Below are 27,912 nucleotides of genomic sequence, written 5' to 3' on the forward strand. Positions count from 1 at the left end.
GCATGTACCTCCACAGCCGCACCCCCTACTCGTAGCAGACGAACGGTGAGCTCAAGGGGAAGGACGAAAAAGTCTGGTTTTGGGAGTAAAGATTTGTGCACATGATGTCGGTCTATGGTCGCAGCACTGCGCCGCCCGCGCCCTGCATTGCGTTGCTATACAAATGCTTCAGGTACGTATTCACTACCGGGGATCAAGCTGGAAGCCAGTGAATGTTAGTGAGAGTGAATAGACTAATATTTTACTTTAGGATATTATAACTACCATGGAGCAATCAAGACTTTTACCATGGGACGTCGTAGTCCTCGTCCTTTATTTCTTCGCAATCTTAACCATTGGTATTGCGGTGAGTACAATTATTCGACGAGAGTCGAAAGTTCGTATTATTGTAAAAATGTAAACAAGTTTCAAACAATCGGTACCAGCACTCATCCTACGAACGAGGTACCACCAGTACCAAAACCTCGTTCGTAGGATGAGTGCTATTTAAAGGTATAATGTTGTAATATGCCTAGCCTAGCCCTAGGACCGGGCCTATACAGGCGGCTAGGCCTATATATTCATGTATACATCATGTACTATCTATAATGTCATTTCAATTTTCAGTTAATTTTGAAGTATGAGAAGTTGTGATTTGGAAAACATTTTTATGCAGTATGATTTTTTTTGGGGGGGGGGGGTGCATGGAGAAGGCCTGAAGATCATGAACAAGTTTCTCTACTAACAATGACAAAAACTGGAATGATTATGCATGTAGTGATTGTTTTATATAAATACTTAATTTTATTTTGATGATCATGAGACATATACATGATATATATTTATTTGCTGTAAAATAGGCCCTCTGTCTAAATAAAGACCATGTAATATTTGATTTGGGCCTAATAACCCAATTCAATACACAGACGAACCAAACATAATTGTTTTTTATCAGCATGGATTAATTGTTGCATCACTAAAAGCAATATGAATACAGTGGTGCTAAAAAGTTAGTGAACCAACCAAAAAATGCACACTTTCATGCCAAGTGTATATGTGTTTGGCGAGCCCAGAGAAACAGACTTCTTTGAATGTAATATAATCACCTGACTTTTTAATCAAATATCTCAAATATGGCAGAGCTTGAACACTTGGAATATGATCATTTTCTGAAGAGGTTCACTAACTTTTTAATTTTAGCATCAGTGCACCACTGCATATGCACCCAGAAGTACTCAGTGGTATATACCAAAGAGGTAAAAATGTAACCTTTGATTATTAACTATGATAAGGAACATATATACCCGTTGTGAAGACTAGCTGATCCAACAGGTTCTATTATCAGTTGGTCATGCCATCATGGTAATACTTTGCTCATGCTGTAAATTAAATTATTTATTTGCTGAATTTGACCACAATTTTGTCAATTGTTATTCAGAAGCCATCCAAATTGAGAATTTTATTTTCACTCTATAGTATAAAGTGCACCACTGTACTATAAGCAAAATGATGGTTATTTTTTTAGACCACTTGTTCCATTTTGTTATTGATAATTCACAAGAATCACCAAGTTGCTAAACAAGTAATTCCCTCTCAAAATGTATAGTTTCTGTATATATATAAATAATATTGTTGGCTAATTTATGATCTGTATCACTGACAACTTCAACTTGTATATTTTATGACTTGCTATTTATAATGCACAGACAATGACAGACAACACATCAACATAGTGTTGTTTATTTTGCGCCCTCTTTAAATAAAATGTAAATCATACCTCTAGTAAAAGGCCTCAACTTTTTAAAACATGCATGAAAGCTGATAACTATTTTTTTTTTTTGGGGGGGGTCCCAGGGAGGGGGGCTGTTTGAGGGAAAATATTTTGCATGATTTGTAAAATTATGGAGTTCAGGCTTATTAAACACCATTCTTCCAAATCATTACGTATAATCCCAATTCTCTGGGGTTTTATGGTCTTAAAATGAAATTGTCAATTTTTTTACTGGTGTCAAGCATACTCAATTTTTGTTTCATCTGGAGTACTACCAGCAAGTTTAACAGGGCCAGTGCGGTGATTTTTTGCTGACCTGGTACTAACCAAACGTGCCCTAGAATCATCTAGATTGCCATTCAGATAAAGAATACAATTATTTTTTCGTCAGATGATGACTTGGCATTTTGGGTCAACTTGATCGATCCACTTTTCACTTGAATTTCTAAACAATGGTATCATTTTTATCTAGTAAATGAGTTGCGTTCATGTGGAATGATCTGAGATATAGCCTTTTAAAGACGTGAATAGCCCAACGTTTATTCCACCCCTATTCCAGTCATGATTGAACAAACTTTTCTTATAAACCGCATTCTGATCTTCACGATAGCAATTTCTTTTTTTATTGGCTACCAGTATTTTTGTCCTGAACTATAGTTTTAATACACTATTATGTTGCACCAAAAATTAAATTCCTTGTTTTTGTTTTTCTCTAAATTCTTCTCTTTGCATTATGACTTAAGTTGCATTTATCCACCAAAATTAAACCCCTGAATGGGGGGGGGGTGCCTGTATCCCACTGGACCTCCCTTCCCCTGATGAATGATAATTAATCTTTTTAGACAACTCAGACACGTTTATTATCCAGGATTTAGCATTTTATTCACTGGCAGATCGGGGGGGGGGGGCACAGCTGGGCCTTGCACCCCCTTTTGAGAGGCACAATTAAAATTTGTAGTGTAAAAATGCTGTTAAAACACAAGTATACCCCCTCCCCCCTTGTGGAAGCTTTTTTGCTTGTTAAATTTTTTTTGTGGGTGAAATCTTCTTCATTTTTGGTTGGAGACATTTTTTTTTTCTTGTCGAATTTTCCTCGGCAAAATGTGCCCCCCTTTGAAAAGCCCTGGATCCGCCCCTTATTTTGTTATATTGTTCTTTTTTTTTTTGTGTTCATCAGTCACTATGGAAGTCCAACAGGAGCACAGCAGAAGGGTATTTCTTGGCAGGAGGATCTATGCTTTGGCTTCCCGTAAGTAAAATTAAAGGTTAAGTTCACCCCCAGAAAAATGAAACAATATAGAAAAATCAAAGTCAAAGAAGCATATAACACTGAAAATTTTATCAAAATCTGATGAAAAATAAGAAAGTTATGACATTTTAAAGTTACAATGCACGCTTACTTTTCACAAAATAGTTATATGCACAATTCAGTGGCATGCAAATGAGACAATTGATGATGTCCCTCACTATTTCTTTTCTTTGTTATTATTTGAATTACACAGTATTTCAATTGACAATAATTGACAATAATGATCAACCTGACTGAACCATATATATATATGTATATAGTAGTATTCAAACAATGCTAATTCCACTTGTCAGGGAAGAATTAATCTTAGTTTCACTTGACAATGAGGAGAAATTAGAATGTTTCATATTTCATATAATGAAATACAAAATAAACACTGAGTGGATGACATCATCAGTCTCCTCATTTGCATACTGACCAGGGCTCCGTAACACAAAGATAAGCAATCAATCGCTAAATGAACTGACCAATCAAGATCAACATTACACGCGCAATTCATTCAAATACTGACCAGGAACCAATCAGAAGTGTTCTCTCATATTTGCTATTCATCCCTAATCTTTGTGTTACGGAGCCCTGGATGTGCATATTACTATTTTGTGAAATTAAGCTTTTAACTTTTTTTTTATTTTACAACCAAATTTGATGAAATTTTCAGTGTTATGCTTGTTGGATTTTTCTCCTCTTTTTTACAAATCAACTTTTTGTTGGGTGGACTTGTCCTTTAATTCTAAATATTTCATTTTGCTTTATATTGAATAGATTTTGAATATCATGATATTTTTTCATCTTTAGTATCCAATTTCTTTATAAAGGTGTTGTATAAATTTAATTTTGCCATTTTCATGTTACACATAGCTACAGGTATATTTTCCTAGTATTCCAATGCCATGAGTGCCTCAGTTAGCTTCATGGAAGGATGTTTTAGGTTACATTGATTCCACTCTTCCCTTGTAGCTAACCGATCTCCACTGGGTGGAATACTACCAATAATTTGTATGATAATCTACGTCATTTTTGGCCCCCACAGACGAAGTCCGGAGGAGGCATTAAGTGTTGATCCTGTCGGTCCGTCCCCCGACTTGGTTTCCATGCACTAACTAAAAAAATATTCAATGGATTTACTAAATTTTTGGTGTGAAAGTAGATGACACCAAAATACAGGCTAAGTTCGAATTTGGAGTTCGCAGGTCAAAGGTCACAGCTCATTAAATATGCAAGTTGGTTTCCGCGAAATAACTCGAAAAATATTTAATGGATTTATAAAAATTTGGTGTGTAGGTAGATGACACCAAACTACAGGCTGAGTTTGAATTGGGAGTCTGTAGGTCAAAGGTCAACGGTCACAGCTCATTTCATATATGTGGGTTGGTTCAAAGGTCTAAATTTGTTCATTATTGTTTTCTACACGATATTAAGTTCAATCATATTGAATGATTTTCTGATCAAGTTAAGCGGGGGCATCTGTGTCCTTTGGACACGTCATATTTCTAGTTTGTTTTGATAATGATAATTGAAATTGATCTTTTAACTTAATCATTGTGTTTGTAGTAGGTAATAGGTGATCTAGTATTTGAAATACATGTATGTATGATCCCTTTTTTAATTGTAAAAAGGAATATAGTAATGTTAATCTAAGTCCATCCCAAATTTACAGTGATACAGTAAGGCAGTCCAAAAATGTTAATATCAGGCGGGGGGAGGGGACAAAGGGTCATCAAAAGTGTTGTCTTAATGGTGCAAAAAAAACCGCCCCTGTAATAACCTTTTTTTATTTTGATTTTTTTTTGAAAAGTGTGTTGCTTCCCCTTGTTGTAAATCTTGAATGTCAGCAGCTCTCTATGATGCCATTTTCACTACCTTCCTAAAACTAGTGTAGTAGAAACTAGCTAAACATATAATGAGAACGGTCCAAGCGATCTTCCAAACTGGTCCAGAAAACCACCTCGCGATGAAATAGAAGATCGCTTTGCCTTGTTAAACTTGCTTTAGCGCAAGTGAGGACAGCCGTTGTTTGGGAAGCGATCTTCGCACCTGCTACACCACACGCTATATGAGGAATGCCTACGCTTCAGTTTCAAATTTCATGTGAAACATGTCAACCCACTGACAGTGTTTCCAGAGCGACAACACCACTTTACCTGAAGTGGTTTAAAAACCACTTCAGGTAATGGGAATGCTAGCAAAACAATCTTCCAAACTGGTTTCCTGAACCAGTTTCCAGTATAAAACCAGTATTATAATGAGAACAGTGTCTAGGACTATCTTGCGGCCGCTTTTCACCAAAATTGCAGCTCATTCAACGCGATCGGAGCGGCGTAACGAAAAATGTGCGAAGCTTTGGAGCGGATTTCTCTCTTCTTTTTTCTTGATAAGAAGAAAATGCTATGCCTTGGAGCGGCTTTCTTTGTTCTTTTTCTCAACAAGGCAAAAATGCTATGCCTTGGAACGGAAATTTGAGTGTAAAAATGGGGGTCCCCTCTGCGGCACATACCCACTACGCGTTATATACTGAGTGCCCCCCCCCCGGGTACCAGATCTAGATCCTCGATGATATACTGACAATTAAGACTTGTTTTAAGACTTTCTCATTAAATCAGTGTTAACTGCAACAACTGGAATTTCTCTTTAAGTGTAAGTGACTTAGAGTCCCACGGAGCAGTAAATTTCTAGTTGCGTACACCCTAGGGGCCTATAAAACGTTTCACTGCGTTGTTCAAATAAATGATCAGGGAATGCTCACTGTTGCGTTGCATATAGTCTGACATCCAGCGTTAAATATTATGTGTGAGCACTGGGCCAACCGGCCAAGCAGCCAAGCATGTCACACTTAACTCTTTGTAGCACACTTCCCTGGTACACAAAGTCACCATTATGAGGACAATGATAAGTCTAAACATATATTTGCTCTATCATTGCATCAGTTGTCCTGAATAGTACAAATCAAGAATGTGCATAAAAAATATGCACAATAGAGGTTTCCAAGCTGGTAATCAAATGAGAACCATGATAAGTGAAACACTACCCGTGAATACTATTTTTTGTGGCAGAAAATGGTTTTCGTTCAACTGATCAAGACTAAGCTTTAACAGAAACCAGAACTCAGTTGTGGCAAGAATGATGTAACATATATGTCGGCAGCTATGTGCTCTTCCTTTTATTACTTGACAAAATTGAAATGGGGTGGAAAGCCCCGGGGGGGGGGGGGGGTGGCACTTGACCCAAAAAGTGGTAGGGGTGTGCCACGGGCGAGACAAAAAATGGGGGCCTTGGAGCAGGCTTATTGTAAAAAGGAGGGTCCTCGGAACGGGTTTCGGAACTACAAATGTTTGTGAAAACGGGGGTCCTTGGAACGGATCGCCAAGTGAGTATGCATCCCCATGGAACGGGCATGCGTGCATGATGCAGCTCGCGTCCGCTTTTCACCAAAAATGAAGCTCATTGCAGCAGATCAATGCGACCGGAACGGCGTAACGAAAAATATGCGAAGCTTTGGAGCGGATTTCTTTCTTCTTTCTTTCTCGATAAGAAGAAAATGCTATGCCTTGGAGTGGCTTTCTTTGTTCTTTTTCTCAATAAGTCAAAAATGCTATGCCTTGGAACAAAAATTTGAGTGTAAAAATGGGGGTCCCCTCTGCGGCACATACCCACTATGCATTATATACTGAGTGCCCCCCCCCTCCCGGTGGAAATCACTCCGCTCTGAGCCTGTATATATTCAAAACCGATGAAGTAACAAAGACCTTTCTACATTTTCACAAGAACTAATGAATTATGCAAGGTCTGTGATCTACAGGACAATGTATACTAGGGAATTAGGATACAAACTTATTTATAGTTACATGTAATAATATAGTGCACGTATCCACCTTGCTAGGTGCTCAAGGCCCTCCTGTATTGCCCTGGCTAAGCTAGTCTACCGATTCTGGTGCGACAGCTTTTTTAAGGAATTACTTCCTGCCGGTATCCATTTACCTCACCTGGGTCGAGTTAAACAGTGTGGATAAATTTCTTGCTAAAGAAAAACACGCCATGGCTAGGATTTAGGGCCTATACATTTTATAGAGCTTTTAAACAGTGGAAATTGGGCCGAGTGTTTACTGGTATACAAAGAGTTAAGGGCAATTTAAAATCAAGGATAAATTTCAATACTCTATTATTAAAAACGTATACTGTCATAACGAGATTTTCCACCTGTTCTGTATATCAATTTTTGTGGTTTATAACTGACATGTTTGTATAAAAATAGAGAAGGGGGGGGGGGGCTACCATTACAAGGTGGACTTTATCATGCTTACAAGTACATGGACTTTAAAGAGAAATGCCAGTAGTTGCAGTAAACACTGATTTAATGAGAAAGTCTGTAAAACCAGACTTAATTGTCAGTATATCATCGAGGATCTAGATCTGGTAGTTACATAAAGTGAACTTTGTGAAATCTTGAAATATACACTATATAATGTTCACACTGAAGATCACCAACACAGATAGGCACACGTGTGACAGTGTATTATTATTGCTGGAATAAAGACCAGACGGAAGTGACCGAATCCACGCTTTTTTTGCTTATTTCTTAGCAATTACACAATTTCTTCCAGAATCCTTTGGCACATATTTTTTATTTATACAAACAGAAACTTGGGAGGTCATTATATTAGATTCTGTAAAAAGTCTTTTTGAGATCATTACCAAAACTGGAATTTATCTTCAAGTATCAAGCACAGTAGAGTATATGCAATTGTAATTGACCCTAAATAAGTAGGTCTATCACCCTTTAGATGTCGAGTCAGGGTAGTTTTAACAAATATTTGCCATGTTTTCCCCCAACATGAATTATGCCTCAAAGTATTCTTTTTTTATAACAGTGTAAATTGTGAAATATATACCCTTTTCATGTACAGTATCCATAGTAACCTTTCCCCTGACTTTGGCAGTTTTGATAACCATTTTCACTGTCCGTTGACCAGCTGTGAAAATCAACCCTTTTTACATATGGGTAAAAATAATAAAAGAGCCCTTTATCAGGGTGGAACAAAAGATGTATCCCTCTTCATCTGCCACACCCACCCCTGTGTTTTGACGAAAGAGAGAACCAAAATGTAGCAATAGTAAAAGAGCCCTCTATTGGGGTGGAACAGTGTTGTAAAAAACGATGTATCCTCGTCATCCGCCCCAGCCGACACAACACTTTGAAGAAAAAGGGGGGGGATGCTCCTGTTCATAATCTATGTTCCCTTGTCACTTGCCTCCTTGAAATTTATGTGTCTGCTTATTATATATCACTCCGTGCAATGACTGCTTTGCATATTTCATGCCTGGTAACACTAAAGATGAACCTACATACATGCTTTGTCAATAAACATTACGTCCAACTTGTAATATCAGTGTCTTTTAGGCCGTGTTTATGCTTCCACTTTTCAGGCCAGAATCAGCGTTTCCAAACGTGATTAGTCCAAAACACGGTTGCGTCCATGCTTACTTTCATTTAAACGCTGTTTCAAAATGCCGATCGTAAACTCACAAAAAGGTGCGTTTGTAAACGTTGTTTGACCAGAATCAGGCTTTTTGGGGAAGTATAAACAGAACCACGATTGTAAACGTGTTTAAATGACGTCATTTGATACATGCTTCCGGTGAGATGAAAATCCGCGGGCAAATACAGTCGTATTGCTCCATGTAATCTCTACGTAATAACAACAATTGGAAAAAAAAACTTTCGAAAAAAGGCGCGCCCAATTTGACCTCGCTTTACGATGCGAAGCCAGCTGGAGATCATGATTTGCTCTGAAAAGTTGAGCATAAACAGCACTCCCAGAACCACGTTTACGATCAGCGTTTTGAATCGTCGTTTGAAATCGCTGATTCTGTCCTTGCAATGGAAGCATAAACACACCCTAAATCTCCCACCTCCCTGTGAGAGCAATAATGATGATGTAAAATGTTCAGAATTGATTTCTGATTGAAACAATTGATTGATTTTTTTTTCTATGATCCTTTACTGTTAGGTTGGTGCCTCCTTGTTTGCTAGTAATATTGGCAGTGAACACTTCATTGGTCTAGCTGGATCTGGAGCCTATGCTGGTATAGCCATTGCAGCTTTTGAACTCAATGTAAGTAGATATTTATTAATATCGATGGTCAATCGATTGATTGACCAATAGTGGAAGAGTCAATCCAAGTGGGTGTTTCATAAAGCTGTTCGAAGTTAAGAGCAGCTATAAGAGTGACTGGTGAACCTTTATGCACTAAATAATCACCAATGAACATTTATTGATAAATATCTTTTACCACAAGAACGAATCACCAGTCATTCTTAAAGTCACTCTTAATTTACAAATTGCTTTATGAAATGGCCTCAGGTGAGGAAACTGTATAAGGATTTATATGTTGTATAAAATTTTACAAGTAGGAGATCTTTATTTATGTGGGCCTAAATTGTTATGGACATTTCAAATTGAAATCATCTTAGAAACAGTTACTTTCAGCATCTACAATATGTTGATAATATCAATTACTCTTTCTGTTTTATCGGTCTATGTCCTGAAAAAGATAAGATTTGTGCAGATCATGTAAAGACATCAATTAAAAACAGAAAGCCTATTCTCAAAATTTCTATGAGATTGTTTCTAACCTTGTTTAAATATATATATATTTAAACAAAGTTAGAAACAATATATATATGTTATTAGTAACGAAAAAAAAATATGAACTTGAACTGGTATTGTGTTCCTGTTGGGAGGAAAGGAGGGGGGGGGGCTCCAGAATGATATACTGAACAACTTTGATGAATATCAATAATCAAAATGTGCATAAATCAAATGAAAATTTCTGGAGCCCCAACTTTTCTTTTACACAAACTCCATAAAGACCACCCACCCATGTAATAGAATAACACAATATTTACAAGGTTTTTCACACATTCTCAGACATATTCTCACATACAGACACACCCTCGCTCTCTCTCTCTCTCTCTCTTGTAATGCATCATGTTATTCATTCCATGTAAGAATACCTCATGTACTTTGCTCAAACAGTAGAGCAGATATAGTTCATTGAAGCATTATATAAATCTATTGAAATGAAATATTTAACGTAGATGCCTTTTGTTAAGAGGGTACAATATGCTGTTGTTTAGTTCTCTTATACAGCTCGATTTTCTTGAACTTTGTACATTTCATGCGGAAAAACATATTATTTATTATCATATTTCAAATGATTCCATGAATATAAATTCAATTCAATTTGATTTTATTCCATTCTGTTTTAATAAGTTACATCAATAGTAAATATGGTAATCAAAATACAATGATGCAGATGAAATTGCATGATTGAAAATAAAAAATGGCTGATGTACAGCAAAACACTAGAGGATTTATCTTGACAGCCAACACCACATATCAGTTCAAAAAGAAGGAATTAAAAATGACAGTAGTTTGAAGCCATAAAAACAGCAAAAAACATCAAAAATAGAAATATGAGAAGAACTTGGGAACATCACTGTGGAATGTTTATTTTTCATCATTGTTCACACTTTAAAGTTATTGTTCAGGTCAGTCTAACTTCATTAAATTCCAATATTAAAAACATTTTACAACCTATTGGATAAAAACATGCAATTCAAGAAAAAATAAAGTAATTCAATAGTATGTGCATGCATATTATTATAGAAAAAGTATTGAAATTATGTATAGGGGTAAAAAAACCCCATAAAGGTCTTGTCAAGACAGCTCCCTTAATAACATAAGATTTGATCAATTAATAAAAGCGGAGAACAAATTCAATAAATATTCAGTAAATAAAAAATGAATTGCGTCACCAAGCGACCTTTGAACAAACATACATGAAAAGGGTAGGAGAGAATGAAAAGCAGAGGGGGGGTGAAAATTATTGGAAGTTATATATTTTAAGTTTAAGGAAGTTGTGGCCCAGTGGATTAGTCTTTGGACTCTGAAACAGGGTCGTGGGTTCGAATCCTAGCCATTGTGTAATTTCCTTTGGCAAGAAATTCATCCACATTGTGCTGCACTCAACCCAGGTGAGGTGAATGGGTACCTGGCAGGAATTTATTCCTTGAAATGCCATCGCGCGCTGTAAAAGGCTGTGAGGCTAAAGCCAGGGTAATAATATCCAATAAAGCACATAGGGACACATTTGGCAGTGATATGCGCTATATAAGCATGTTGGTATTATTACTATTATACTTTTTATATAAGTTGTATCTGATGGCAGAGAGTTCCAAACTGACGGAGCTTTGTATCTAAAAGAATGCATTTCATATCCTGGGACTGTTACAGTATACTCTTGTGTGCTGTGATAAAGTAATAATTTTATTATTACCTCATAAATCAATGGATTCCAAACCTTTCAGTTGTTCAGATTTATTTCCCTTCCATGCTGTAATGATATGAACTTTGCTCTTCTCTGTTTTATAGGATCATTAATATTTTTTTAACTTTATATTTCAATGAAAGTAAATACGACTTCAACTTTTTGTTGTGCTCTCAAAAGCTCTCATTCCGTCATATCTTTAATAGGATCCTAAATATTGTTTTTCTTTACAATTGATTTCAACATTTGATTGCATGAGCTCTAATTTTGTCATTTATGTTTGTGTTTTTTTAGTTCTATTGTTTATTTCTCAAACACTTACCCAACCGGTAATAAGAATACTTAGCCAAATGACTCTTAAAACAGAAAGACTGCAACTCAGTGGTGTAACTATATTTGTAACTGTTGAAGCTGAACCATTGTGGTGGATATATTTTCTTTGTTCACTAAAACCCAATGATGAATTTCTATTCTTTTAATAGCCATTGCTGGGTATTAAAAGCAGAACCCCGAATCACAATTTAAGGGGCTTTCACGATTGCTCATGCAATAGTTTGCGATCATTTGGTCAGGTTTATTTCCAATTCTAATGCCAATTCGTCCAATTGCCAACTCGTCTTCTATCATTTAGTCTACCATCAGTCCGTCCACTTACCACACGGTCTTCTTTCGTTTAGTCTAATGCCATTCCATCCAATAACCAATTGGTCCAATAGCCATTTAGTCTTACTATTTGGTCTAATTAAACTAGAGTGTTAATCGTGCAAAGTGAAAGAAAAGTATGGGTATTAGACCAACTGGTTATTAGATGAAATGGTAAATGACGAACTGGTGATTAGAGGAAGTGATGATTGGGCCAAATTGTTGTTGGACCAAATGGTTGATAGACGGAATGCTGATGGACGGAATGGCATTAGACTTAATGAAGGTAGACCATGTGGTGATTGGACGAGTTGGCAGTGGACAAATTGGCAATTTACCTTTGGTCACAATATATGTTGCACAGAATCGCAACGGTTGTAATCAGTCGCAACACCAATTGTGAAAGGGGCTTTAGACAGGTCATTTATGCATACCATGTAGACTTACATGTACATTACAAAACATGTTGGATACTCATGTCACAAATCACAGGATATCTTTTCTATTAAATAAGTGCATATACATGTATAGCAGCATAGTAAAATAGGCAAGTACAAAATATTTGATTCTCAGATATTATTTTTGTGATGGTTTTTGGTGCTTGTAACGAAAATGCTTGTTCTTACCAAATTACCATTATTACCCATTTATGGTCCAAAACTCACACTATTTGGAGGTGATTATTTACACTAAATTATTCCCATCATATAAATTCTCATCATACAGTCATGGATCCAGGATTTTAAAATAGAGGGTGGTTTAAAAAAGTGTCATTTTTAAAACTTAACATTTAGCTCATTTAATGTACATGGAATGAATCTCAGAATATGGAGTGGGTCATGTCCCTTGTATCTGCCTGTATCTGGCTCTGCATCATATAATAGCTGATTCAAAGTGAGTTCATGATCAACTTTTCTCAAATTTGACCTTTCCCATTTTCATTAGGATGAGCACTAAACACTTTCAAATCGAGATGTTGCAAAAGGTTGACCTTCCCAACATATCTTCCTGTGGTATTCAAATTCTACAAAGAAGGACATGGCATGGACCATGTGACTAGAATAGCACTTGGCTAGTGAACAAATTTGAAAATCATTGGTTGTATTCTCTGATTTTGGCACATTGACTAGTATTATTTGTCTATAGTTAAATACTAATGATTCTCTAAACACATGTGATGAAAAGAATATTTTAAAAGCACTATATGGATAATCATCAAAAAACAAATGTGCATGTCAGTGAAATCGAAAACCACCTTGATGGTTTATCTCAAATGACCTTTTCCTGCCCATGGGCAGAAAATGTGATTGCGAACCGGTCTATTATTGTCATCATTATGGTATCCCATCATTCTTCAGGCGCTGGTAATGCTACAGCTCCTTGGATGGATCTTTCTACCCGTGTACCTCGCCAGCGGTGTTTATACAATGCCAGAGTATCTCCAGAAGAGGTTTAGAAGCACTCGCATCAGGATGTACCTTGCCATTCTCTCGCTCGTCATCTACATCTTTACTAAAATCTCGGTAAGTGATTTGATTTAGGGTCATAGATTGGATTAGATCAGACATGATAAGATTAGATTAGATGAGATGATGTCAAGTCTCAGAAAGTGATGGGATTTAGGGTCATAGATTGGATTAGATCAGACATGATAAGATTAGATTAGATGAGATGATGTCAAGTCTCAGAAAGTGATGGGATTTAGGGTCATAGATTGGATTAGATCAGACATGATAAGATTAGATTAGATTAGATGTGAGATGATGTCAAGTCTCAGAAAGTGATGGGATTTAGGGTCATAGATTGGATTAGATCAGACATGATAAGATTAGATTAGATTAGATGTGAGATGATGTCAAGTCTCAGAAAGTGATGGGATTTAGGGTCATAGATTGGATTAGATCAGACATGATAAGATTAGATTAGATTAGATGTGAGATGATGTCAAGTCTCAGAAAGTGATGGGATTTAGGGTCATAGATTGGATTAGATCAGACATGATAAGATTAGATTAGATTAGATGTGAGATGATGTCAAGTCTCAGAAAGTGATGGGATTTAAGAGTTATTCATAGGGTTGAAGATTGGGTAAGATCATATAATAATGATGCATACATAGCCTACATCTCAAAATTTTGTCATGCACTTTCCATCTTAATTTGATGCTCGAGGTGCTTCGGAGCAATTAACAGAAGAAGAAAATGTATATATATACATATAAGATCATATAAGATTAGATTAAATGATGTCAAGTCTCAGGAAGTGATGGGATTTAGTGTTGTTCATAGAACCATTCCACAAACACATATTGTTTCACATTTGAGTGGTCTGAAAGTGATAAGCCCATTGAATAAAAAATTTGATTTGATATATCTAAGTGTTCTATAAGGGTTTCATTATCCCACCGCTGCCACCATTCCTTCACTCTTGAATATACAGTTAGACATGTGGTGTTGATAGGTCTACATAAACAACCGCACCAGTCATTTTACTATGGTGTTAAATTTCTGGTGTTAGTTCAACTCCTCTGGGCGTTATGACACAGTTGGGTATTACTTTTACACTCTGTGGTGTTATGGTCAATCTTTAGGGTGTAAGTATGTGGCCCTCAAGGGACACCATGGTGTCACTTTTCACACACCAGTTACAGCGTCATTCTGTGATAAAATATTGGGCCCTTCTTTGATAGTTGAATCAAATATGGAATAGCCTGATTGTATATGATGATCTAAAGTATATATATTGTACCATATTTCTGTTGTAAACATTTAAAGGCATAGGGTTATCAATTATTAAAATTAATTATAATACACATTTGCTGAAATCATTGAATTATTGGGGCATGATGTAATATGCTCAATGCTGACAATTTTACACTTAGGGAAGAAGTTCTAAAGGCATGGAGCAATAGATGAAAAGGCACATCCTAAAATCTATTTTTGTGATAGGTATGATGTTCTTACATTTTTGTATTTTGAACTGTCTTATCAAGTGAAATATGTTCATATCTTGTGTGTGGTCATCAGGTCGACTTGTTTTCAGGAGCCTTGTTCATCCAGCAAGCCTTAGGATGGGACCTCTATCCTGCTATCTTTGGTCTTCTGGGGATAACAGCCATCTATACCGTGACTGGTGGTCTTGTGGCGGTCATATACACAGAGACCCTTCAGACCAGTATCATGATCGGCGGGGCCGTGTGGCTGTGTATTGCAAGTATGAACGACATGTAGTTTAGTAAATGGGATCTGTCGTACCCGAGGTTTTAGCCAGTGCATGCTATTGTAGGCATTCTCCATGTAAAATACTAAATTAAATTCTTGATATTAAGAATTTATTTCCTAATATCAAAGAGATCACTTTGTCTTATCAGGGAGAACTCCTTGGTCCTATTTATGAAATGCCAATTCTTGTTATCAAGGAATAGGGATTAAGCATAGAAATTACTTGTCAAATGTTGGTCAAAGGGTCTTGGGTTCAAATCCCAGCCATGGCGTAATTTCCTTCAGCAAGAAACTGATCCACAATGTGCTGCACTCAACCCAGGTGAGGTAAATGGGTACCGGTAGCAAGTAATTCCTTAAAAAGCTGTGTGCGCTCTGATTGTCTAGCTTAGCTGGGTAATATAGGAGCCCCTTGAGCATCTTTCAAGGTGGTTATGTGCGCAATATAAATACCCTACATTATTATTATTATTATCATTAAACCACCCAGATGCTGTGACACATCCCTTTCACCTGCATTTTGAAACAATCCAAAGGAAATATAAGAAGTGGCATGTGTAGACAGGTGTTTTTTATGAACAGGGTTGTACAAGACATTTGCTTTCTAATAGATGGCAGGGGTCCGCCCCCCACACTTTTTTCCAAAACCATGTACAATTCATAAAAGTGACCTTCTGATTATGATTTTTTGCATGCTCAGCCCCCCACTTTCGGCTCAGCCCTCCCGCTTTCAAAATCCTTCCGCGGCCCCTGGATGGCATGTTTGACCTTTATTGCAATGGATTTAGTTATTTTGATTCCAGACCAAAATAATGGGGTTTTTTTTACCACAGATAATTGAGCAAGAGATGATATAAGTAGAGAAAATGAGGTTTCTTTAAATGTTGACTATCTTCAATGTACAGGATATATATTTTGTTACCTTCATTCATTACTGTTTAACTCTTCATGCGTTCACCTGAAAACCCCCTGTGTGTTGCACTATTTTAGCAGTGATCCCCTCTACGCAGTATAATACACTCTTTTATTTAAAGTGTCATAAATTTTTATCTGATCATTTTGAAAGGAAATGTTGTGTAGCAAACTTGTAGAGTGTTTCCTGGGCTTTCTTATCATATATGAATTTATTGGATATATTATGGAAAAATGTATAGTAAATTATATTTTCTATATGCTTTCTCCTAATAGGGTTAGGGTTAGTCACAGACTCCTAACAATAAACCTGGCCATGGTATTGTTTGTGAGGAGGGTTTTATTGATTTTCTCCTCTCCTTTTTCAATGAACTTCCTGGCTGTGATCAGGATATATTGATTTTTGGGGAAAACTCAACGTTTCTGTAATTTGTAAACTGCAATAATCCGTCGAACGCTAAACTAATGTCGCACGCGCGATCGATCGGTACACATTGTAAGGTATACAAAAACGCCAGGCTATACATTGTAGTTAGGCACGCTCCAGGGCATGCAATTGTTCGAAAAACAATGGGACAGGGGACGTGTATGGGAAATGTGTGGTTGTGCAAAAATGCGAACAAAACACGCCTACGGATGTGCAATAATGCGAACGTAATGCATGAAGAGTTTAATAAAGTTTTATTTCATAGATATGTGCCTGAGGCATCTGTTTTCAGGTTGTATCTCTTCCCTGTTTTCATCAACTAAGTTTAAAAAAAATTGGTTCATGTATGCATATGGGATTGATGATAAACTAATGTAAATTGACAGTCAAAAGGTCATAGATGCCATGGTTTGTCACACTAGTATAAGTCAAATAGATATATTGGAATAAGCTTGGTTGACGAATGCGATAAGATCAAAGTGATTTCTGTAGACTTTGATGTGGCAAATTTTTGATTGACTTCGATATCTTCTTTTGATTTCTTCCCTCAGGCTTTCAGAAGATTGGAGGGTATGCCATGCTTGAACCACTCTATGCAGAAGCTATTCCTAATGAGACACTCTATCGCAACGATTCTTGTGGGATGCCCAGGGAGGATTTCTTCCACATGCTGAGGGCGCCCGTCGGCTCGGATACGCCCTGGCCTGGATTCATGTTTGGTCAGAATTTTGTAGCACTCTGGTACTGGGCAACAGACCAGGTAAGTAAAAAACGAAATAGCTTCATAGCTGTAGTAGATGTTTACTGTAACAGGAATCTTGTATCCTCAAAGGATGAGAGAATTTCTTGCCTCAAGAAGGAGCAAAACGCCATACACCAGCATGCTTTTACATAAAATCTACGTACATGTTGCAGCAATAGTATTAACCAAAGGTGATAAAAGCAATGGCAGTGGGTGCCCATGCACTTCATTTTCCTTGCTAATTCCCCTATTATTGACATGTGGTCGGATAGGAAGTCATTGCTCTGAAATTGCTAGTTAGTGGATTTCATGGTGGCATCAGTAGGATAGAATTCATAGCATTGAAATGACTAGTTAGTGAATTCTCCTTCATTAACATGGTGGCAGCGGTGGGAATGGAACCCACTGCAGTAAAATGACAAGTTAGTGGATTCTCTCTCATTAACACAGTGGCAGCAGTGGGAAAGGAACCCATTGCATTGAAATGACTAGTTAGTGGATTCTTCTTTGTTATCATAGGGGCAGTGGTGGGATTGAAACCCATAGCATTGAAATGACTAGTTAGTGGATTCTCCTTCATTAACTTGGTGGCAAGGGTGGGATACAAACCCATTGCATTGAAATGACTAGTTAGTGGATTCTCCTTCATTAACTTGGTGGCAAGGGTGGGATACAAACCCATTGCATTGAAATGACTAGTTAGTGGATTCTCCTTCATTAACATGGTGGCAGCAGTGGGATAGAACCCATTGCATTGAAATGACTAGTTCGTGGATTCTTCTTTGTTATCATAGGGGCAGTGGTGGGATTGAAACCCATAGCATTGAAATGACTAGTTAGTGGATTCTCCTTCATTAACTTGGTGGCAAGGGTGGGATACAAACCCATTGCATTGAAATGACTAGTTAGTGGATTCTCCTTCATTAAAATGGAGGCAGCAGGGGGATAAAAACCAATTGCATTGAAATGACTAGTTAGTGGATTCTCCCTCATTAACTTGGTGGCAGTGGTCGCGGTGGGATAAGAACCCAGTGAATTAAAATGACTAGTTACTGGATTCTCCTTTATAAGCATGTGGGCTGGAGTGGGATAATATATCAAAGCATTGTATGGATTTTACTTCATTGATATGATGGCAGCAATGGACAGCAGTCTGCATTGAAATAGAGACTGTGCATTATTTGTCATATTTATGTTGGAAGTGGAAGGGTATCAGTCTAAAAACATACAAGGTGTGTGTTCATTAAAATAAATTGTGATCTGCAATTTAGAACCTAAGTTTGCTTCTCAGATATATGGTCAGTTTAACTTGTTACTATATCTTGCTTTTCATTACTTTTTCTCTTTTTTCTGATTATGTGCAAATGCATCTATTGAAATATTGTTTTGAGCAGACACACACGTTCCCTTCAATCATTATCATGAAATCTAGTATTTATCTGATCTAACACAGCAATCAGGATTAAAATTGATGGTAGATATGTTACAGTTTCATACATGTAGGCTTACGTCATGTATGTGCATGTATAATGCTTTGCGTCATTAATAGATGCGAAGTCAGTATCTGATCCTAATGACTTTCACTGTTGATTTTGGTGAATATATAATATACATGTAGTTAATAATAATAATAATAATACAGGTATATTATTTTACCTAGGGTAGCCACTTCAGTTCCGAAAGCTATTCTCCCAGCAGGCCTTGCTATTATTACCCCTGCTTTAGCTGAGCTGCCTAGGCGCTCAAGCATTCAAAGAATTTCTTCCTACCAGGTACCCATATACCTCACCTGGGTTGAGTGCAGCACAATGTGGATGAGTTTCTTGCTGAAGGAAATTATGCCATAGTTAGGATGAAAGAATCAAACTTTTTTGGTCTTGGATCTAGGATCTAGGAAATAAGATAATCGATGTTTGCAAAAGTAAATGAGATTCCAGTTTTGTCTCTATATATCTGCAGGTTATTGTCCAAAGAGCCTTATCAGCCAAGAATCTCTCACATGGCCAAGGTGCAACATTGTTGGCAGGCTTCCTCAAGACCTTACCTCTCTTTTTGATTGTCATGCCAGGAATGATTGCTCGAATATTTTACACAGGTAAATAATTACTTGTGCATGTTTTTTTCTGACAGTGCTGTGGTATTCCATTGTCACTACCATCATCAGTGTATCTCAGTCAGCATTTTTCAGGATTGCTGACTCTCACACTATGATTACAGTCCCTCTCTCCACTTCTTTCTGCAGTGAGCATCCTCCTCGTTCAGACCAACCTTACTCTTTTCCTTCTTTACCATATCTTTCCTTGCAATATTTGGTCTCCCTTTCCTCCTGTGCCATCCACTTCCAGATCCCATGCTTATGTTCATATATCTTATCTGTTGGTAATGTATATTTTCCTTGGTGTTCAAGGACAATATTGTTTCTGCTTTGCTGTGATTCATTAAGATTTATTGCAGAATCGCTCTTGCTTTTATGTTTTATGCATGTACTGTTGTTAATTTATAAAATTTTAGTTTATTTATGTGATTCTTGTTGTAGTTGTACAATGGTTAGCAATCCATGTGCATAGTTTTACTTTTGTTGTTCGTTTGATGTTTTTTAATCCTACATTTTAACACATTATTCCCCCCCAAAAAAGAAAAATCATCATTTTTAGTAAAACATCTGAAACCTAAAATAATTGCAATGAAATGAAACATGAACATACTTTCAGATTATTGTAGTGATCTTGTGTGTGTCATTTTTGGTGCTTTTATTTCAGATATTGTTGCATGTGTGGAAAATTGTGAAGAAATATGTGGTTCGAAAACCAGTTGTTCAAATCTTGCCTTTCCTCTTCTTGTATTTGACCCTGAACTCCTGCCCGAAGGTAAGTTACAGTTGAGATCACCTGATGAAATAGAAGAAAACTAAATCATGCGGAAATATGAAGTGATAGATGTTGTTTTGGTACTTGTGTGATAGCTTTTAGTTGCTCCCATTTGTTTATTGCTTCACTTCCTTTTTGTGTGTTCCTGGGACAGCAGACCTTTTTGCGCATGAAGTGTCAAAATGAATGTACTTTTATGGAAGAAGGAAAAAAAGGAAAGTGAAGAAAGATTAGAAGGAGATGGATGAGAAGGAGATGGAGGAGGAGGAGAGGGGTATGGAGGAAGAGAAGAAGAAGGAGAAGAAGAAGAAGAAGTAAGAGAAGAGGAAGAAGAAGGTGAAGGAGAAGAAGGAGGAGGAGAAGTAGGAGAGAGAAGAATGAGGAGAAGAAGAAGAAGAAGAAGGAGAAGAAGAGGAAGAAGAAGGTGAAGGAGAAGAAGGAGGAGGAGAAGGAGAAGTATGAGAGAGAAGAATGAGGAGAAGAAGACGAAGGAGGAGAGAGGAGGAGGAGGAGAAGAAGAAGGAGGAAAGAGATGGAGGGGAGGATGGAGAGAGAGTAGGAGGAAAAAAAGGATGCAGCATTATCGTTCCTCAATAAATCAATATAGTGTACATTCATGTGGTGTGAAATTATTTTCAGTTTAGATTTCATTGTTTTACTTTTGCTCATTACTAAATGTCTTCACAAACTCTCCCAAATATCACAGGGGCCCATGGTTTACTGTCCGCTGTTATACTGAGCGCCCTCATGAGTTCTTTGACCTCCACCTTCAATAGCAGCTCCACCATTTTCACCATGGACCTGTGGAGGTGGATCCGCAAGATACCAGGTGACCGGGAGATGGGCCAACTTCCAAGAGAGATCGCTCGGAAGCATGAATTGGAGTTGATGATTGTTGGGAGGTAAATTTGTTGTGATTTAGTTTTTTATAAAACTTTGTCCACATCACATTTGTGTTTCTATCTTCTTTTTTTTACTTTCTTATTGAAATATCTTGGAAACTATGTGAATCAACCTCTATCATTAGTCAAATATTGGCTGAGTTGAAGCAGCTTTTTAGACTAGATTATGCATAACTTAATACCTGTTCTTAATTGAATTTCGAACAGATTTCTGTTGTCTCAAATTTTTTTGACTCTGGCAGATTCCCCTTACATGTACATAATTGGATATTTCCTAATAGTTTTATATGGACAGCAATAATGTGTGTAATTGATTACTGTATACCCATATGTTGCAAAAGGAAATGTACTGTTTTCATGTATAGAGACACTCTGAGTGGAATCATATTGTCTTAATTATCTTCATTAATTTCTTTATTTGGGAATTAAGAACTGATTTTAAGTAGAAGTTACTGTGCCATCCATAACCTGTAGTAGATCCAGGATTTTTATATAGAATGGGAGCACAAACACATTTGAATATATACAGGGGGTGAAGATGACACTATTTTAGATTTGGCTATATTGGTGATTATCAGAGTAGGGGGGCATGCATCTCTTTCACCATTACCTTGATCCACTAATAGGAACATATATAGGAACCCCCTATTTTCATTCATGTCATAATGTTAAGTAGATGGTAAGAAACTGGTCCACATTGTGCTGCACTCATGGGTACTTTGCAGGATTAATCCCGGGGGGGGGGGGGCATTCGACCAAAAAAGTGGTGGGGGTGTGCCGCGGGCGAGACAAAAAAACGGGGGCCTTGGAGCGGGCTTGTTGTAAAAAGGAGGGTCCTCGGAACGGCTTCGGAACGACAAATGTTTGTAAAGCGGGGGTCCTTGGAACGGATCGCCAGCGTGTGAGTGCGTATGCATCCCTATGGAACGGTCATGCGTGCATGATGCAGATAGCGCGGCCTCCGCCGGTGGAGCTCTGCGGCCGCTTTTCACCAAAATTGCAGCTCATTCAATGCGATCGGAGCGGCGTAACGAAAAATATGCGATGCTTTGGAGCGGATTTCTCTCTTCTTTTTTCTCGATAAGAAGAAAATGCTATGCCTTGGAGCGGCTTTCTTTGTTCTTTTTCTCAACAAGGCAAAAATGCTATGCCTTGGAACGGAAATTTGAGTGTAAAAATGGGGGTCCCCTCCGCGGCACATACCCACTATGCATTATGTACTGAGTGCCCCCCCCCCTCAGGATTAATCCCATGAATTTACAACACTAGAAAAAGCATCTTAAGCTAAAATGTGGGTAATAAAAAGTGTGCTTCGGAATAGATAATTTCTAGATGGATGGCACTATATAATTGTGGAAGAGCCTTGGTGTAGTGGTTCTGACTCTCACCTTGAAAACAGAGGGTCGTGCGTTCGAATCCCACCACGGTCTAGAGTCCTTTGGCAAGGCGTTAATCCACCTTTCTCGACTCAGGTGCTAAATGGGTACCCCATAGGATGCAACGCCTATGTAGAATGCCTAGCAATTGAGTCTTGTAACTCTTGTTGGAATGCTCCCTAGGTGTGGAGAAGATGCATACATTGTACGCGTGCATGCAAGAATCCGATGGCTGGGGTAATTATATGCTGTAAAGCGCTTTGGGCCATTATGGGAAAAGCGGTATATAAAAAAGAAATAGCTATTATTATTATCACTCAATTGCAGCTTCTTTTTATTCTGTTTTCTCACAGGTTATTTGTCGCTCTTATCATCATAATCAGTATCCTCTGGGTACCTGTCGTTCAAAACAATCCCAGCGGACAATTGTTTGTTTACATCCAGCAGGTCATGGCCTATCTAGCGCCCTCTATCACGGCCGTCTTCCTGTCAGCTGTATTGTGGGAAGGCACCACGGAACAGGGTGCATTCTGGGGGTTATTGCTGGGTTTGGTTCTGGGCGTCATCAGGATAAGTTTGGTTGTGGCTTTTCCAGAGCCCTTGTGTGGGGAAGTGGACAGTCGACCCCCGTTTGTAGCAGCGATCCTTGTGAACTATATGTATTTTGCCATGATGCTCTTCATATGGACGATATCATGGGTGATAATCATCAGCCTTTTTACAGAGCGGATCCCTTCCCAATATGTGAGTATATAAACATCAATATCCCATCAATTATAATTCATTATCATAACCATTTCGTGGTTTTGACTACGGAAATAGATATATTTTTCACCGGTAATCATAGAATCTGTGACCATAAATTCCACTTGTTTCAATTTTGGTTCTTTCTCACATGTTTTATCAAATATTAAAAATGGAGGGGGAGGCTAAACAGGATAGCATGTATACTGCATTCTCCTTGTCAATATTTAGATATACATGTATTTTTTAAAACAAATTTCACTATCATGCAATATGATGTGAATAGATATAAAGTTGTGAATGGCTTTGTTTCAATTAATCACCATGTTTTTGTTTCTGTAATGTAGTTGTATCGTTTGACATTCTGGACCCGCTTCAGTAGAGAAGAGCATCAAGATGAAGTGAGTCTAAGAGAAGAGTCAAGGCAAGGATCTTGTAAAGTTAAAGAAGAGGTAAGTTACAATAAAAATTATGATAATAATAATTATGATGGTGATGGTAATGATGATAATGATAATTGTAATGATAATCATAGTGCTAATACTAATAATATGGATGATGATGATGATGATGAGGATGAGGGGGAGGATGATGGTGGTGATGGCAATGATGATGATGCTGATGATGATGATGATGATGATGAGTATGAGGAGGAGGATGATGATGATGGTGATGGTGAGGATGATGAGGAGGATGATGATGATGAGTATGAGGAGGAGGATTATGATGATGGTGATGATGAGGAGGAGGAGGAGGAGGAGGATGATGATAATGATGATGATGATGCTAATAATGATGATGATGATGATAATGATGATGAGGAGGACGATGATGATGATGGTGATGATGATGATGATGACAATAATGACGATGATGATGTTCTATTTGCCCATGTTAGCTACTTAAGCTCTTGTTCCAGCAGGTCCAGTGCAATAGTGGTCATGATGGTTATAATATGGTAGTAGATTGAAAGCTTGCTCTATGTTCCTTCACTGATGCTCTCACATTCAATCGAGAACAATATGTTACTTGAACCCCCTCGTATGTGTGCACAGATTTAATGTATGTCGTTTGAAATATCTAGAAAAAAAAGCAATAAGGGAAATATAATTTGGTAGGTGCAGATAGGGAGAAAGGAGAATTTCTGTGCCAAACTTACAGGATGCAAAAAACTGATATTTAGAAAGAAAATGTATGTACCTGAATATGGAACCTCTTGTTAGAATGCTCCCCAGGAAGTGGAGAATGTGCATGCCTTGTGTGCGGGTCTGATGACCAGGGTAATAATATATACATTGTATATGTATGTGTACAGTGCTCTTTCTTCATGCTTTGATATTGAATGAAACTATTTTAGCAGTATAACATGAAAGTTGTCACTGATATAAGTGCCGAATAAGCTGATAAATTAAACCCACACTGTTACAAAATTACTTCCAATTGACCTTTCCTTGCTTAGACCACAACTTCAGAGTTCAGAATACAGGTTGTGTAGGAGATGCATGTATGTAGTCATACATCCTCGTTATTGATTGTGATATCTTTGACCTTTGACCAGGAAAAGAACCTGTTACGAGAGGATGAAATGGAATCTTCAATTGATGGCACAGTGCTATCTGATCAGGAAGCTGAGAAATCTGATGAAGGTGAGAAAGAAGGATGTGGAATGGTTACACTGTAATGTTGATATATACTACAACTTCTGATATTACTCTTACCATTACCAACACTTCCACTTTTACTACTACTACTACTACTACTACTACTACTACTACTACTACTACTACTACTACTACTACTACTACTACTACTACTACTACTACTACTACTACTACTACTACTACTACTACTACTACTACTACTATTGCTACTACTACTACCACTACTTCTACTACTACTACTTCTACTACTACCACTTCTACTACTACCACTTCTACTACTACTACTACTTCTACTACAACTATACTACTACCTACTACCATACTACTACTTCTACTACTACTACTACTTCTACTACTTCTACTACTACTACTACTACTACTACTACTACTACTACTACTACTACTACAACTATTACTACTGCTACCACTACTACTACTACTACTGATACTACTACTGATACTACAACTTATTGTTTTACTCCTATCTTGTTATTACTGTTTGTGGTCATTAACATTGCTTAACTATTTCAAATAATTATGATGAAGAAATATCTAACATTAGAGCAGAACAGTTTATAGTAATGATATTCAAATACATTTAATATCAATTCTGATAAATTACAGTTGAAGAATTTTTACTTAAATTGTTTACAATTAATGAAGTATTTTGAAAGTCTTATCTGAAATTGGTAATTCATATTTATCTTCTGTTCATTTCATGAATGAACACAATCTCATACTAATTTTGTACCTCCTGTAGAGTCTCCCCTCATTGAGAACAGTGAGATGAGCCGATGGCGCCGCGGATGGAACTGGTTCTGTGGACTCTCGTCTCAAGGGGGCGCCCTGACTGACGAAGAGGTACGCCAACGCGAGACAAGGCAGATGAACAAAGTGATCCAGGATAGAAGAGATAGGTATATCCTAAACTCTATTGCAGTACTTGTACTCGGGCTCGATATCTTTCTGTATGCGTATTATGCGTGATAATATGATAATCGTTTATTACTGTATGCAAAGTAAATTTACAGGAAGAGTATATGGTATAATAAATGACATTGTTCAAGAATGTGTGATAACCAAGGGGGGGGGGTAAGTGCCAACATAAATGAAAATACTGATGATGGTGATAGCTGTGATGATGAAAATGTTGATGGTGATGGTAATGATATGATGATGGCGCTGGTGGTCGTAATGATGATGATAAGGATGTTGATGATGGGAGTGTCGGTGGTGATAAATAGGATGCTTATGATGATAATGGTGATATTGGTGTTATGATAAAGATAATAATAATAATAATAGAGGATACTTATTAAGCGCATAATAACTGGTCTAGTTCTCTATGTGCTTTACAAATTATGATTAAACAGAGCATATATACATGTACAAGAATAAGTAAATGATTCAATTATTACAATACATGTATCAGCAGGAATATAACATGGGGTACATAACCAAGTCCAGATCTGGACGTATGTGAGTGCTTTCCTCTCTGCATCCACCTTTCAAAAACATGGGTGCAGAGATGAAACGATGACACACATCCAGATCCAGACTAAAAACCATATTATTATTAAAGCCTTGAAAATAAATATGTTTTTAGGGCTCTCCCGAAACTATCAGAACTTCCAATTCCTCTTAATTGGTCAGGAAGCTTATTCCATAAGACAGGTAATGATGATGACTGCCAAGGTAGCTATGCAAATGGGGTATTGTAACTTCAATTATTTCTATGAATTAGTGCTCACTTTTTTTCATGTTGATATATTTTTATCACTTCATAGGGAGAATCAAATCATATTTTATTTCAAAAGCTTGGTTATTTGTTTTCTACATAGCATGGTAATTGATGCTATTCAATATGATATTGTGTGTGAATATTAGTATCCTTGTTTGCTACTTTTTAGATATGTTTTTGCAATAAACAAACCAATGATAAATGGTTCTAAAATAGAATAAGAGTATTTTTCCTTTGAATATTTAAATACTATCTCAGAGTCAGTTTCATTTTGCAATACTTTAAATAAAGGTGTCTATGTATATATTGGTTCTTATATACTATATTTTTTATCTTGGTATGAATAGAATTCTACTTACTGAAATTATTGTTCTGGAGTTTTTACTGCTCCTGGAAATTATCATTTTTTAAAGTTGTATTTCATGCAGGTATGTACGTGTCCTTGGAAATTTTATTTTGATCATAGAATAGTATTTTCAGTGATGATGAAAACATCTATGCAGCTGGCGTTTCAAGGTTCTGTGTGCTATAAAATAAAATGAACCCATGAAACAACTTTGCTTGTGTGAAAAATTAACTTTTAAAGGACGTGATCAATGGATATTTCAGAATAATGGATAAACAATAAGAAATTAATGAGAGTTTGAATGTCAAGAATGCTGATGCTATGGAGGGAGACAAGGCATTTGTTCCAACAAATGGACTGGGCTTTATATCGTCTAGGATTTAGGGTTAGGGTTGCAATAAGGTTTTATGTTAGGTTTAGGATAACGTATAGTGTTAAATCCAGGGTTGAAGCTGCGTGGTCATTCCATGTGGAATTTGCAGTGGAGCAATTGCAGCCAGAGCAAATGTCATGGAGCTGCTATGGAGATAATATTCGCATTGTTTGAAGGACAAAAACGTGAAAACATTTTTTTTTGCTAATTCTTATAATAATATCCAATTTTTATATAGCACTTTTCCCAGAATGGCTCAAAGCGCTTTGCAGCATGTTATTACCCCTGTCATTGGTTTCATTTCAATCCTGCATAAAAAGTGCACAATTTCCACTCCCTGGGGAGCATGACAGTACAAACTCTTCTCTTACAATATATGGGTGTAATAACCTGTATTAAATTTCTTCCCATACAAAGAATACTTGCACCCAGTCTTATTGAGAGCTATCATTGATCCAATCGATCTTAACTATGAAATGTCAATGTCATTCTCGTAGTTTTTCATACAGGAATTGTGCAAAACACCCCTTCGTAAAACCAAGAGGAGGAGTTAACTGATCCGTCAAAAAAAT

The 27,912-nt window shown here is 37.2% G+C and overlaps 1 protein-coding gene across 2 annotated transcripts; it reads left to right on the forward strand.

Annotated features, from left to right (window-relative positions):
• On the forward strand, positions 1-26,033 carry LOC121422979 (sodium/glucose cotransporter 4-like). Of its 2 annotated transcripts, XM_041618231.1 has the most exons (13): positions 1-346; positions 2,928-2,999; positions 9,065-9,169; positions 13,388-13,552; positions 15,055-15,241; positions 17,140-17,348; positions 19,290-19,425; positions 20,090-20,197; positions 20,904-21,099; positions 22,829-23,219; positions 23,567-23,671; positions 24,778-24,865; positions 25,641-26,033. In XM_041618231.1, the coding sequence occupies exons 1-13, from the start codon at positions 266-268 to the stop codon at positions 25,865-25,867; spliced, it is 2,070 nt and encodes a 689-aa protein (XP_041474165.1). In that variant the 5' UTR covers positions 1-265; the 3' UTR covers positions 25,868-26,033. The 2 variants fall into 2 exon arrangements, with proteins under 2 accessions (XP_041474165.1, XP_041474166.1); XM_041618232.1 differs by lacking the exon at positions 20,090-20,197.
• Positions 26,034-27,912: the final 1,879 nt, after the last annotated feature.

Source organism: Lytechinus variegatus, chromosome 10, assembly GCF_018143015.1.
Source record: "Lytechinus variegatus isolate NC3 chromosome 10, Lvar_3.0, whole genome shotgun sequence".
In the NCBI taxonomy this organism is placed as follows: Eukaryota; Metazoa; Echinodermata; class Echinoidea; order Temnopleuroida; family Toxopneustidae; genus Lytechinus; species Lytechinus variegatus.

Coding starts and splice junctions, on each gene's coding strand:
- LOC121422979 (XM_041618231.1), top strand. CDS start 266: ATGGAGCAATCAAGACTTTTACCATGGGACGTCGTAGTCCTCGTCCTT. Junction 21,100..22,828: donor GAGTTGATGATTGTTGGGAG/GTAAATTTGTTG, acceptor GTTTTCTCACAG/GTTATTTGTCGCTCTTATCA. Junction 23,672..24,777: donor CTTGTAAAGTTAAAGAAGAG/GTAAGTTACAAT, acceptor ACCTTTGACCAG/GAAAAGAACCTGTTACGAGA.